We start from the raw sequence: 14,531 nt of genomic DNA on the forward strand, positions 1-14,531 counted from the left end.
ACGCCACGTGTACAGGTTTACACATTCAGAAGAAAGGAATGTACAGGAGCAACCACAGAAACAGGGGCACATCAGTGGTGTCTCTTGTCCCAAAATTCACCTTTGTGCTCATAGTTCAGACCTGTACATGGGTCGGAGGCCCAATTTTCCAGGGCCGGCAAAGCTTCCTGACAGGCCACATACAACTACTGCACGCACACATACTAACACTCAGGACAGCAGTGGTACTCAGACTGGACAGACTGTGTGGGCCCGCACACAGAGTGCTGCATCCATCGGCTCTCAGTCCAGATGAAGGAGCGTCTGATAAAGCCCAAACAGGAGAGGTGGATCCAGGAGTGCACAGACGCGTGTGTGTTGGTTTTTCTCTTCTCCAGGGTGCAAAACATTTATTGATACATACCATAGAGCAACCTGAATATTGTCATTTTAAGTTACATAGTTCTGAAAAAAGGGGGGTTTCCTGTCATATTTACATACATACATACATATCCTAATGATCTTAACCTATTTGAAGATGAAATACAGTGTATAGTTTGTTTACATGCATGAAATCTGTTGCTTCCTCCTGTCTATTACCACTCCTTCATCTTCTGTACATTTGCTGTACAATGGAGGTACAGTGGGACTAAGCAGCTACCCTGCACCTCAAATTTAAGGTGGTAAACACAAGTGAGGCATCTTCTAGTGCACATTGAGGTAGCCCCCTAACACACAAACACGCCCATTCACACACAGAGGGATGCTACGCGGGGAATGCCAGACAAAGCTACCAAATACACACTCAAAATATAACCTCTGTACAGAAATAATTGAAACTCTGAAGAAAGTATGAAGGAAATGTTGGTGAATGTGAGCCTTTAGGGTGTGGTACAATCATAAAATGACACTCACTACACTCAGCAAAAAACATTCGCCCTCTAAAAGATCTGCCACACACCAAAAAGATTCACTACAAAATGTAAAGACCTTATGAAAAAAAAATCATATAAGACACAATTAAAAAAAAGACAAAGAAAACCAGATACTAAAGCTTGAATGAGCAGCATTTAATAAGCAATAGGGATGTGAGGAGGATAAGTGGTGATCAGAGCCTCATTAGATGTGAAAGTTGTTTTATGTTTTCACCTGAGCAGGTGGCATCTAATCCAAACACTTAGAAGGAAAAGCGTATGATTTATTCAGCAGAATGAGAAGATGAGTGTCTCCTGCTCACATGATCAAGGAATTTTATTCCTCCCTCCACTTTATGTTGCAGTTTGCAAATCATGTTAACATTATTTAAGGATGCAGGAGAAACTTGGGGCACTGTAGGTGTGGCACTGGACTTCGTACTCACTATAACTAAATAATTCCACAGCCTTCTGCTGGGATCCAGGATTGTTATCAGCTGTTTCAGCACCTTTTACGGACAATCCCTAAAAATGGCTCACTCACGTATTATTGTATTTTCCTTCCACTTTTTACTGGGTTACAATAAAACAAAAAATAAACACTCATCTGCTTTTTGATGAATTTACTGCAGGTTTCAAAATGAAATGAAAGAAAATCCATGTTTACTGAATATCTGTGGATAATCTTGTCTGAATTGCTACAGTTTATGAAAGCATGCATTGAAAATTATATCAGATGATGGGAGCATCACTGTAGCCAGGATCAGAGACAGCCTTAAAGCAGCTAACCGCATGAAGCCCGTTGTTTCCAGACTTTTGAAAGAAAACGGTAAGAACTGCATCTTCTCACTAATATGAAATAAACTATTGTGAGGTGTTTAAAGCTGACAAAGGCGATTTGAAATTGTGGACTATTTCCCCTGTAGTTGCAACCCCATACACATTCACACACATACACATAATGACCAAAGATGCACCACCTTGAGATGTGACAATCTGCAGAGGATTTGCAGTGTTTTTCCACAGAGTCACGGTCATGAGGCCAAAGAGTCGCTCTTTCACACCCTCTGCTTGCTGCAAGTGCAGGTGTGGCCTGATCATGCTCCATGAACGGAAAAGAGGAGAGAAACTAAGCTTAAAGCTGTGCAGGAATCAAATCTTAGTTTCTCCATTTTAGTCCTGCAACATTTTCTTGTTTTCTCTTCCTTTCCTTTTTTTTTTTTTTTTGTTTCGGGGGAAACTAGCACCCAAAACAAGACAAGACGCAAATATATGTGCACAGTTTGTTTACTCATATGCACACACACACACACACACACACGCACACACACACACACGCACACACACACACACACACACAAACTTGTGAGGGACTGCTCTACATGTACAGAGTGCTGGAGAAGTAAACGAGGAGACAAGGTCTTTTTCAGCAGCATGGGCCAAGAGGCTGCAAGGCCAGATGTCCATCCTACATACGAGGCTTGGGGGTCTTTTGTCCTTGTGCTGTCACTGTAAGTCACACAAACCCCTCCTTGTGCTGTCACTGCCACACCACCGACCATCCATACACCCAAACCCCTGCCACTATGAACGCACAAATCAGACAGGGCTCCAGCCTCAGGTGGGGACAGAGAGCCCATCCTTAACGACTGCTGTTCTTTATGGCTTCCTTCGCAGCTACAATCAGAGGCGTCAGGCTGGAGAGAGGCTTCGTCAGCTTGAGGAAGGAATGCTGAAAACAGAGAGGATGAAATTAATGTACGTAGGACGCCCAGGCGGGCTGCAGCAGGACATGACAAGAAGAAAAGCTGGTAATATTAATATTATTACCAGTTAATATTTTATTAATTGAAGCTGTGTTTTCACATGCAATTTAAATTTAAGTTTGTCAAACATAATCTGAAAAATATCACCAGGCTGATTTTCATGAAAGCTAAAATAATAATGGAGCTTGGACAGAAGAAGAATTCATTCAGCTTTGGGAAATAAGCCTTTGGACATCAGGACCAGGTATTCTGGAGACTACCAGACTAAATATGTTCATTGCTGAACATATTTTCAGATGTACAAGATTTTAAAAATGGTCAAAATGTACATATATGAGCAAGAATAGGTCTTGGGTTTACCTGAAGCAACTCCTTGGCAGAGCCTCTGCGGTCCACATCCATCTCCAGACAGCGGTTGAGGAAGTCTCTAAATGTAGACGACAGCCTTTCTGGATTCTGCAGCTCTGGAGTTCCATTGGTTGCTATCAGGTAAAGTGCCTGCAAGGGTGGACATCAATTATGAAGGTAGTTACATTACAGTAATCACAATATTTTATTTGTGTGTGTTCAAGCCTCATTTCCAGAAATGTTTGGTACCTTTCTAAAATTCATTAAACTCTTACTGACCAACCTCATTGTAGTTAGAAAATAAGCTGTTACATCACTCCTCCTTTTGATTACACTTTTTAATTGCTGGGAAAATAAAGATACCTGTTGCAGTTTTGCAAGACAATTATGTCCATTTTTTTTGCTTAACCTTTAAACAACTCAGTCTTGTTTTCATTCTTGTCTTAATTTTTCACAGTACTGTACATTTTCAATACATGTCCAACATATCTGGACTGCAAGGAGCACAGCTGAAAACATAGACAGTAAGCTGTGCAGGTCTAACATTGTCCTGCTGCACTTGACGGTATTTATCTTTTCAAAATTCCAATATAAGCCTTTGCATCTGCACATGCAAATACTGTCATGTCAAGTCATTAGATTCCCCGTCGTGTAATTCAGTTTCATCTTCTGGATGCAGGGTACTCCCAACTCCATGTTGATCACAAATGCACAATGGTTTTTTTATACCATGAAGCCTGAGGACTTGAAGCTCACAAGCATCAAACAGTGGTTGGAGGCTGAGATTTTCCCAGATTTAGCACATATCATCATTCACTGTACACACTGGAAGGCCAAGTTTTTTTGCCATTTTGAACTGAGAAAATATATAATGTCCATGTTTTACTGGCTAAGTTTGACTCATAGTGATGAACAATGACCAATCCTTGATTGGGATAAAACTTTATTCCCCAATCCTGACACCGTACATATTACAAATTAAGCTGATAATTGTAAAATTCTAGAGTGGTCCTCATTTCATCATCTTTATTATTCCCAGAGACACTCCTATTGTACATGTTTTATTTATGATTTTATTAATAGAGCTACAGTGCTGAGTCCTGTGTTGTAGCTGCATTTACCCTGAGTGGATTCTCATTCAGATAGGGTGGTTCTCCCTCCACCATCTCTATTGCCATGATTCCCAGAGACCAGATATCCACTTTCGGGCCATAAGCCTTCCGAGTCACCACCTCTGGTGCCATCCAGTAGGGTGTTCCCACCATCGTGCTTCGCTTGTTCTGCTCTGGAGTGATCTGGGCGCAGAAGCCAAAGTCGGCTGCAAAGGCGAGAAGAAAAACATTTAGTCACTCAAATCTACACCATATTTTCATCATTTAACACATCATCATGCCTTTATGTCTATTAAAACGGAACCTTTTTCTTTCATTACTGAAGCTTTTCTTGCAATAATTCTACCACATTAAATGGATTAAAAGAAGAAAACACAAAAAAGACTTACTGAGCTTGACAGATCCATCCATGCCCAAGAGGATGTTGTCACTTTTTATATCTCTATGGATCACCTGGTTGGAGTGTAAAAAGTCCAAGGCTTGAAGACACTATGAAGAAAGACCAAAAAAGAAATAAAAAGTGAAGCTCATTTGATCAACACCTATATTTATAAAGAGAAACCTGTATGAAAGATGGGTTTTCCATTTGTATTTCAGGGTTGTTATATCACTGCTGCAGCTGTAGTTGGTGTTATTGCTAATGTCAAAACTTGGCTTCTTACCTCTCTGCAGACTGCAGCAATCTGGCCCTCGTCCATGCAGGTTTCAGTCACTACATCTGTCAATGAGCCTCCAGCCAAATACTCCATCACCACCCATAACTCGTCTCCTACTAAGTAACTAATTAAAGAATAAGAAAATAAAAATACAGGGATGAAATTTTCCTTGTGGTTTGGTTTTGACTTTCTTTCAGTAATAACATTTACTTTTAATGAGAGAGATATTAGTGTCTGTGGCATGCTGACTGGAAGCAGTTTAAAAACAGTAGGTAGGTGTTCAGGACTGTTACTGAACAAAGAGTTTATCAAAGGTAGGAAGACCAATGTAAGAGCTAAGATAAAAACAAAAGCCAGGAATTAAAATGCTGTAATGAAAATAAAATAGATTTGAATTTTGCTGAATTCATTTTTTTGTTTTGTTTTAAAGCAGTAGGTGGCAGTATTGCACCTTAGGATGAGTTCAGATCCCCATTAAAAGGGGAAAAGGAGAAGAAGAAAGAGCAGCAACAGAAGAAGAAGTAAAAAAAAAATAGGAGACTCAAGAGGATTCCTCAATGTCAAAATGGTTACAGCCATTTTAAGCTAAAACTGTTGCACAGTCCAGCACCATGGTGACACAACACAACCCTACATTTGTCTTAGAGTCGTCTTAGAAGAAAAGTTCAAGAAAAATTATTTCACTTTTTGGTATATTAAAAATTATGTCTGTTGCATATACCTGATATTTTGGTTTGCTTGAATGTTGTGGACTATTCCCTATATAATATTTATATGTGCTGTTATATTTATCAGTGTTTTACAAACCTAAACTTATGAAAACAAGCTAGACTTTAAAATTCTTTTATGTGATACACCAAAATGCACTTTTCTTTCTACAAAAATAGAACAATGACCGGTTTATACAGTAATCAGTTTCTGCATGTGAAAAACTGACCTGTCCAGGTAGTTTACTATGTTAGAGTTTTTGTTTTCCCTCATCACCAAGATCTCATTGATGATCAACTCTTTCTTGGGTTGCTGCTGCAGGTTCATCTGTTTGATAGCCACCTGAGAAAACAGACAAGGTATTTGTTGCTTAGAGTAAGTCACTGTGATAGAACAGTAATGAAATAGAAAACAGGAATATTATAAAAATTATGGGCTTTATTAAAAAAAATCCTAGTGCTAAGAGTTGCTCCTGGTGACAAAATTTCCACAACTGTGGACACTTCCCAAATGAAAGAGTGGATCAAAGTTATTTATGAAGCATCTTGATCCTCAAAAGTGGTCCTAAGGGAAAAAAACTTTTACAGATCTGCTCTAGGCAATGGATGATTGTGAGATACAGATTAGAATATGCAGGGATTACATCTGTGATTTTTATCAGAGATGTGCTTACATCAAAGCCCAAAAATGGCATTACATCAGAAATAAAAGTAATCACTATGTTAAGAGATTTGGCAACTGAGAAAATGCAGCTATGCAGAAATGATGATTTGTGTCTGGCACAACAGTGGGATTATACAAATAAATAACACACTTTGGGAACATGAATGTTCCTCGGTTTAAAATATTTTAGATACAAAATTAAATACAATATAAAAAGAAATGTGAAAAAAATAAACATATGTTTGTGATTAGGGTAAAATAGGCAAAAGAAAGGTCTGCTGATTTAAAGTAAGGCTTATAACATTTTATATTTTTTCCCCCTTGGACAACCAATTACAATATTAAATGTATGTGCTGTACCCAGAAACAGGGTCAGCCCTGTCTTTTGTCTTTTCCAACTAGAAGATTTTAAGCTAATGTAGAAGATGAGATGAGAGGATTCTTGGAGGCTTCATAAATACGTCCCCTGAAGTTCAGTCTAACTTACCTCTTGGCCTGTTGCTATATCGATGGCAGTGTACACAGTGCCAGACGCTCTGGAGGAAGCACATTAAAATCACATTAGTAATGCAACATTTAACAGTTTTTCATAAGATTGATTTTTTTTCTAAAATCTACAAAACAAAAATAATTCCTTAATGTTTGGATTAGGGTAGATCTGAAAATATTTTTGAGGTATTTAAAGAAAGGTTAGGATTATATAAGTACGGTTAATGGTCCAGTTTAACAGACAGGCTAAGGATGTCTTTGTGTAATCTAGATATTTAACACTTTTATTGCTCAGAACTATTCCATGTCCTGTTATTACTTATGAGGATGGATAAAATCTGCTGGGATAAAAAGAGATTTAAATAACTTGTGGGTGTCATTGGCATTGGCACATATGAGCACAAAATATGAGAGTAATGGTTGGTCAAAGTAATGGTGTATTCAGCCAGTCCTTATTTGGACCTGAGGGTACTAAAACTGCCCATTGTGAATTTAAGCCTCTGGTTCTTCCTCTCTCTCTTCAACTACTGTCACAAGTCATTAATAATAAAGTACAGTTCCTGGCAGTAATAAGTTCAAAATAACCTGACAGAGAGTAAATACACAGTTATCCACTGTTTAAAACAGAGGCTTCCTGTTCAAATATGGAAATAGTGAACACATCAGAGCAGATAACGTGTTATCCACTCATGATCAGGCAGGCTGGCAGAAAAGCCTTAAAAAAAGAAAAGAAAATAATACAAAGATGAGTAGAGAGCTGGAGAGAGGGTGATGGTTGAGCTAATCTGGCTCTTGGCCTTTTCGGGATACAGTTCTCATTTCCTGTCTACTTAGTTTTCTCTATCATTCCAGCCCTAATCCTGCGTCTGTCTCTGAAACTACAGTTCTGTATCTCCTGCAGAGACGGCCTATTTCCAAAATTGCTCTAGTTGTTGAAGATCACCAAGACTTACCCTTGTCCTATTTTCTCAAAGCGTGTGTACTTCTTTTTGGGATCCCCCACACTAACAATACTCCCTGAGAGAGAAAACAGACATTTAATGACTGTCCTTTCTATCTCACTGCACAAATCAGCTCATCACATTGCATTCTGGTAATTTGGGTTGGAGCAACATTGCTAAGAGGAGTGGTCAAGAGAAAGCTGCAATCGATGGGAAAAAAGTACTTTTTTGTCAAAATGTAATCATTTAAGTTATTTACCTTTTTTTAGTATGATTCTTTTTAAGAGACAGACATTCAGCTTTAAATTGACTATGTGTTAAAGAAACACTGAAAACAAAAAATCTAGCTTGTTTCTTGCATCACAACATATTGAATAATTCAGACCACACACAAACAAACACAAATCGACACAGATAAAAATCAGGGCATTAGCTCAGGTTATATAATCTGCTGAAACATGCTGATTTGGACTTCTTTGAAGAGTCAGTATCATTTTGCATCGTAATTGCATGCTTAGAAAAATAAAATATTTGAATTCCCTTGTTTCACAATACAAAATTTTAGCTTTATCATCCAAATATCACAAAAGTACAGAGAACCAGATCACATTGACTATCAAGCTATGAGAAAAAGAAAAGCATAAATAACACATACTGAGTCTTTCCAAAATCTCCTCATCTGTCATTTTGGACTTCTTCCTCTGCCGATCTGTTTGCCGATACATTGTGTTGGAGGTGTTCTCTGGCTGGACCTGCGATTCTGGTGGAGTCAACACCTCTTTCACCGGGGTGGGAGGCTTTGGTGGGTCCATGACCGAGCGTGTGTAGATCTGCATGACGAGACAAAACAAAAGATTTAGAGGGTTTTTCACCCATAAAGCAATGAATTCACAAGTTGTGCTCCAAACACGTACAGATTTGGTGTGTTCAGGACGAGGGGCAATGACAGGGGGCAACTCATCATCATCATCCTCATCTTCTTCTTCCTCTTCCTCTTCTTCCTCCTCCTCATCCTCCTCTTCTGACACAGGCGGGGCAATAGGGGGTTCTGTCGATGAAGTTTTGGCACCCTGGATAGTGGAGATCTAAGTAAGTATGAATGAATGTGCCATGTCATGAAAGCATGGAATGAAAAAGAATGTGCAGACACTATAATTTCTCCATAAATCTGACAATTTGAATCTTTACCAGAAGGTGTAAACAACCTCCAAACCCCCAACCAGCTTGAGATCTGGCCAGTAGAGGTTCAAATATTTTATGTAACATGCACAAAGGGTATCTGTCTGCACCATATAACAATCCAATAATTACACACTACAAATTTCTTCAAGTATGAAACATATTATTAGAATGTGGCTGAAAAACAGTAAGCGATTCACATAGAAATAAAATGTGATATTCTACTGGAAGGAAAACATTTTGGGTTAATAGTCTGGAAAAATCCTGTTAAAGTAGCAAAGGAAAGCAGTATGAGTCATGTGAGAGCAACTGAGACAAGAGTGAGGTTGCATTCAGTGCAGCTGATCTAAGACGGAGATGTGGTAAGGTGAGCCATGAACCAATGATGATAATGAATTTTTAAGCAACAAATGTTACATATTTAACTGCTCTATAGGGATAATGTACTGCAACACTGCAGTGTGCAGTACATAATGAACTGCAGACATTTTGAAGATACCGTCTAACAAGTCTGATTCTTAAACCTCAGGCATATTTATTAAGCCTAATGCACCACTTTTTCCCTCTCATTCAGGAAGTCTACTTGCCTTGAATCTTCTTCCTCTTATGGAATGGAAACTCTTAATTTCTACTCTCATCATGCATAATGAAGCAGTGCAACTTAGTTCTTGTGTTTAAAAGGAAAGGTTATGTCTGGAAAGAAAGTCCCAGTCATTCACTCAGACATACTGGGTCTGACTTGCTCAAAGGAGGACTGGGCCAAGACTGCAGTGCAGAGATGAGTGCCTAGTGCGTGAGTAAGTTTTTTTTTGTTTTTTTTTTTAAGAGAGCCATGCAGTAATGTCTATAATGATGATGAGGTTACAGGCACATTTTGGATGTGTGCAATGTGCATCAAATTGTTAAGAAAATGTGCTCATACATGCAGATTGACAATCATCACAACCCTCTGTGGCGTTTGCCACTGTTAAAAGAAAAGACTGAACTAAGTGCTCTTGTTATAGATAATAAATACATATATAACATGAAAATGTAAAAGATCCCATCATAACCCCATGGAATACTAATACAGATAGTGATGATGCCTCTGAAATCAAATATTTGTTTGCATTGTGCATCAGCTAGATGGCATAATCAATATTTGGTGATCAAATAGTTTAATTTAGCTTCAAGGCCAATGCAGTGATATATCATGTGTAAAGTAATATGGAGGAGTTACCTTGTCAAATAATGCGCTGCAGGTTCTAAGGCTGACAGGAGGCCCAGAAGACAGCAGTCGGTTCTGAATGTGGAGGTTGAAAATGGGAGGATTTACTCAAAACAAGCCCACACAGTGTGTAAGACTAACTGAACTTCAGAGGAGGGTGAGGGAGGGCTGGAATTCTGGACATTACGTCCATATGTTTATCTCCTAACACAGAGCGTGACAAGAGGACATGGAAAATCATGCCACCGAAGGACTGTCCTGTTAACAGCCTAGAACGTTCTCCTCTCTAATATATTTAATCAGATATTTGGTATAAAATACTATTTCACCATTCATTTAACACTATAATATTGGCCATAACTCATACTTTAGCTCATGCACTCATAATAGTCTTTGAATTTTCTCATTAGATGCTAAACAGAGAGAAGTTAACAAACTACAAAAATGATGTCACATCTCAGTTCAGGTCTCAGTACTCTCAAAGTTTACAGTAAAGCATACACACAAGAAGAAGTGTTAACATTACGATTATTTCTGCTGTTATTTTAATGTGCTTCTTGGTGAGAAAACATCAACTTCAGTATTTTCATCAAGTTGCATAAGCTTACAGGAAAGCATTTTTACTGTCTTCACTTTATCAAGCTGAATAGTTTGTTTAGAATTGCTTTGAATGTTTAAACTATATGTATTTCTCTTGTAGAAAAATAGTTTCACTGCTGATATGAAAGAACTGTCAAGTATCACCTCCCATAAACTCTCAAAATAACCACGTAGTGGTTCTCAATTATACCATCTTCCATTATATTGTACAGCCTTTTACATACATACAATATTTATGGATGTTTAATGAGGAAACTTTTCTTGAATAAGATAACATATAAAATAATATAGGTGAGTGCATTTCATTTGTTGTTGCACTGATGGTAGATGTTACATCAAGTGGATGACTTCACTTTTAGTTACGTTTACCAAAGTTTACTTTTTGGTCAAAATAAACATATTTTGAAAAGCAGGATATTGTTAACAAAATCTGGTGACATCCTTGCCTTAATTACAGTCAAACAAAAATCTACATCCTCTTTCAGTTCCAAGGTCTGATGTATGAAGACGTGCTAAAAAATAGTCTGGTTCTTGTCAGGTTTTGAAATGACGTCAATTCAAACTTAGATGAACAACAAATTTTGCCATATGATGCTGTGTCATCATCTATTTCACAAAATCAAAATGCAGAAGCAGTGTGTAAAAAGCTAAGTACACCCTTACTGTTTCCGTAAGTAACTTATCATCAGTAAGTATGATCACCTCTATTAAAGCTGAGGTTTTGGTAGTTTGCAGGTCTAATATGTGTTTGTAGAATGCCAAGGAGGAAACAAATCAGCAATCATCTTAGAGAAGTTGTTGCTGCACATCTACCTATTTTCATTTTTCAATGACTGTAAGTATATAACAAGTGTTGCTAATCAGGAAAAGTTCCAAAACTGCATAAAATACTTCTATTAAAACCGATCACAAGAAATCTTAAAATGATCCATGCACCAGTCACGTTGATTTCTACATGTTTGCAGAGTTGAACAGCAACATCGTCAACACTCAAATGATGAAGGATTAAGCCCAATGTACATGTAGATATATGAACGGAGTTGTGTGGTTTGACAGTCAGGCAAATGTAGTTGAGTTCAGTCACAGACTTTGTGGCAAAAATAATCAAAATGATTTCAGAGATGGCTAAACAGCAGAAACTTCTAACAAGTTACAGCAAAACAATTCATTTCTGTTTAAAATCATTCCCGCCTTCCCCTGTTTAAGTCTCATAGAGGCAGACTTTAAGGACAGTATTTATAATTTCTTAATTATTTCTGCTTCCAGCATTCAGTTACAGATATATGCTGAGCTAAACAGGAAGTACGCATTGTCTCATTCACTGAAAGGTTTAAATACTTGCAACACGATGAATGGAAAATAACTCATTTAGCTTTTACTAAAGAATTGATATTAGCATGGTAGACAAGGACGGTAGCAGGTGGTAAGCAGAGGTGAAAGCGAGTTGCTAACAGAAAACAACATAACAGTTTGTAAAAATTCACCTGCCAGCAAATATTTAAAATTATCTTTCATATCTTCATGTCTTTCATCAAGTGATGATGGGTTAATTTCACTTCTTCAGACCAGTTATTGGCTTCTCTTCTTTAGTCCACTTTAGTCAAGTAAGCATGCTGTTATATACTGCTCTCTTTGCACTGACATTGGTGATGGCCTAATCTCATTGTATATGTGTATAATGACAATAAAAGGCATTCTATTCTATTCAGTACTGAAGTCAGTAATAGTCACCTCTCAATGCTGAAGACTGTGACAATCCAAGACTGAGATGCTCTTGATAACTCTCACTAGACTAAAACAGATCCCAGTGTAGTTTCCCTGAGGCAGCAAAATCCCACTGCTTCCACTTCTTCTTCACCCAGTGTGCATGGGGCAAGGCATTCGAAGCTTAGATTACTCTGGTCAAAGCCAGAAATGAGGTCAGCACAGTGGGAGTCCTTCTAGTTGCAGCTGAGCCTTCAGTGAAGCTTGTCCATAGGCATTTTAAAATCTGGTTAAAGTAGACTGGAAATATGAACAATGAGCAGCAACAGCTCTCTCTGCAGTTGCTGTTTCTGTGCAGGAGCTGCAAAACTGTTTGGCATGTGTGCAAAATTCAGGTAATTGTGCCACATAGTCAGGGAAGCGAGTCTCTAGAGGGGAACATGCTCATTTTGCCCTTCAGAGGGAGATTTCTGTGTGAAAAAGAAGCACCTGGAAGTGACACAGTCTATTCCAGAAATCCCCAGAAAGAGAAAGATTTACTGTAGTGTAACTGGTAAGGCACAACTGCTTAACGACAAATAAAAAAAAAAAAGCCATTTAATGTTGCAACTTACCTGTTAAATTACTGCTCTGTCCTATTAATCAGGATGAGATATTTTTGTCTCGATACATTATTGAACTCTTCTAAAGCAATAAAATACAGCAGGCACAATGGCTCTGGCTAAGAACCAGAGATAAGATTGATTTGTAATAGTCCTACAATAATCAGAAAGTTCCGGGATGTGACATTGATAACGTTGAGGTCATTCCCTATTTCATAAATAATATTGATTCTAAAGATATACAACACTAATTAAAGTGGGTCTAGTTAAAGCAAACAAACAAAAGAAACAACTCACCAGAGTGTTTGCAGCTATATAGCCATGGGCTGTCTTGTCTGAAAGGAAAAGAAAACATTCTTATAAAGGCAACATGGTTTAAAAAAAAATTTGTCCATTAGAAACAAAAATAAATACAAAATGTTATATGAGTTATCTTGTGAGTTTTACCTCCTGATGTGAAACTCATGTATTTCTGGTTGTTGACGGTCTCTTTGGAGTCGTAGAATTTCAACACGTCTAACACAGCTTGTGGGTTCTTCTTCTGCTCCAGCTTGGTGATGTTCGAAGTTTGCAGGAGGCGCGCCCATTGCTCTGGGATACCCTACACAAACAGACAGAAGTCACACGTTAGAAGTTTTCACTCGTAGTGTAACATCAACGGTAACAACAAGGTTTTGACTTGATTGTTGGGGTGTGATTATATTTGAATGTAAATGTGTTTCTGTTGCAACAAAGAGATCTCAGCAACTTAGAGGTAACCAAGCTGTAACCAACCAATGAAAATATCCCTTCATATCCTGTATTAAGAAATTGTTTTCAACAAATAAATATAAATTTGGATGTGAAAATGTTTCAAATTAAATAATTCTGTATTAAATAACCATAACAATATGTAACAACGGTACTTATCTTTTCATCTAACTGTCAGTAGTAAAGTAAGAGCAGTTTCTTATGTTTTTCAGGCATTTGTTACACGTTTTATTTCCTCTGATAGTCTTTAAACAGGGTACACAAAGGTTTTCTTTCATGTAATCTGTGGACATTTTTAAACTAAAAGTAAAACTCTGCTTTGTTAAAAGAAAAAAAAGCCTCCAAGTCTCTGGAAGAAGCAGTGTCACAATGGGGCTCAGAAAAAGAAGATACTTGGATAAGGATCAAGGGACAAATCAACAGTTACACACTGTTCTCTATAAAAAAAAACATAAAATAAGTGAAAGCAAAGAGCCTAGTTTACAGCTGCTTTAACTGAGCTCTATGTGTTAGCAACACATAACTTTACAAATGAACAAGGAACTATTTATCACTGATGTTATCCACAGCATAGACCAAGTATTTGGAAGTCAAATTATTCAAAACACATAATCCTTAGTGTAAAGGCTGTTTTATAGTGAGGCTGAAAAGTAGCCCCTAAAACCTCAATTCAAGTAGATAAGATTATTGTGTTTTATACACTGTTCCCCATAAAGTTGGTATCATTTTATATTCCATCTTAATGGGTAACAGTGTGTTAATCATAAATTGTAAGACCATATTTTATTGCAAATCTCATTTGTGCAAAACCAACATGGACTGATGCCATGTAATTTACCATTAAACACTGTAGGAATCCTGTTCATGCTCCATCTGACATAAAGTAATTGTCATTCAAGTCACTTGTGCGTAT

The 14,531-nt window shown here is 37.7% G+C and overlaps 1 protein-coding gene across 3 annotated transcripts in view; it reads right to left on the reverse strand.

Annotated features, from left to right (window-relative positions):
* Positions 1 to 2,403: 2,403 nt before the first annotated feature.
* LOC121654062 (serine/threonine-protein kinase PAK 3) overlaps positions 2,404 to 14,531 on the reverse strand; it is a 30,313-nt gene continuing 18,185 nt past the window's right edge. The window contains exons 5-17 of one of the 3 annotated variants that reach the window (XM_042007916.1): positions 13,316 to 13,469; positions 13,166 to 13,203; positions 9,975 to 10,037; positions 8,491 to 8,661; positions 8,232 to 8,406; positions 7,589 to 7,652; positions 6,634 to 6,682; positions 5,713 to 5,825; positions 4,782 to 4,899; positions 4,509 to 4,608; positions 4,129 to 4,325; positions 3,020 to 3,157; positions 2,404 to 2,625 (exon numbers count right to left, since the gene is read on the reverse strand). In XM_042007916.1, coding sequence (XP_041863850.1) covers positions 2,536 to 2,625; positions 3,020 to 3,157; positions 4,129 to 4,325; positions 4,509 to 4,608; positions 4,782 to 4,899; positions 5,713 to 5,825; positions 6,634 to 6,682; positions 7,589 to 7,652; positions 8,232 to 8,406; positions 8,491 to 8,661; positions 9,975 to 10,037; positions 13,166 to 13,203; positions 13,316 to 13,469 — 1,470 coding nt within the window. In that variant the 3' untranslated portion in view covers positions 2,404 to 2,535. The remainder of the gene's footprint in view (positions 2,626 to 3,019; positions 3,158 to 4,128; positions 4,326 to 4,508; positions 4,609 to 4,781; positions 4,900 to 5,712; positions 5,826 to 6,633; positions 6,683 to 7,588; positions 7,653 to 8,231; positions 8,407 to 8,490; positions 8,662 to 9,974; positions 10,038 to 13,165; positions 13,204 to 13,315; positions 13,470 to 14,531) is intronic. The other 2 variants (XM_042007918.1, XM_042007919.1) reach the window with 2 other exon arrangements.

Source organism: Melanotaenia boesemani, chromosome 15, assembly GCF_017639745.1.
Source record: "Melanotaenia boesemani isolate fMelBoe1 chromosome 15, fMelBoe1.pri, whole genome shotgun sequence".
Taxonomy (NCBI): Eukaryota; Metazoa; Chordata; class Actinopteri; order Atheriniformes; family Melanotaeniidae; genus Melanotaenia; species Melanotaenia boesemani.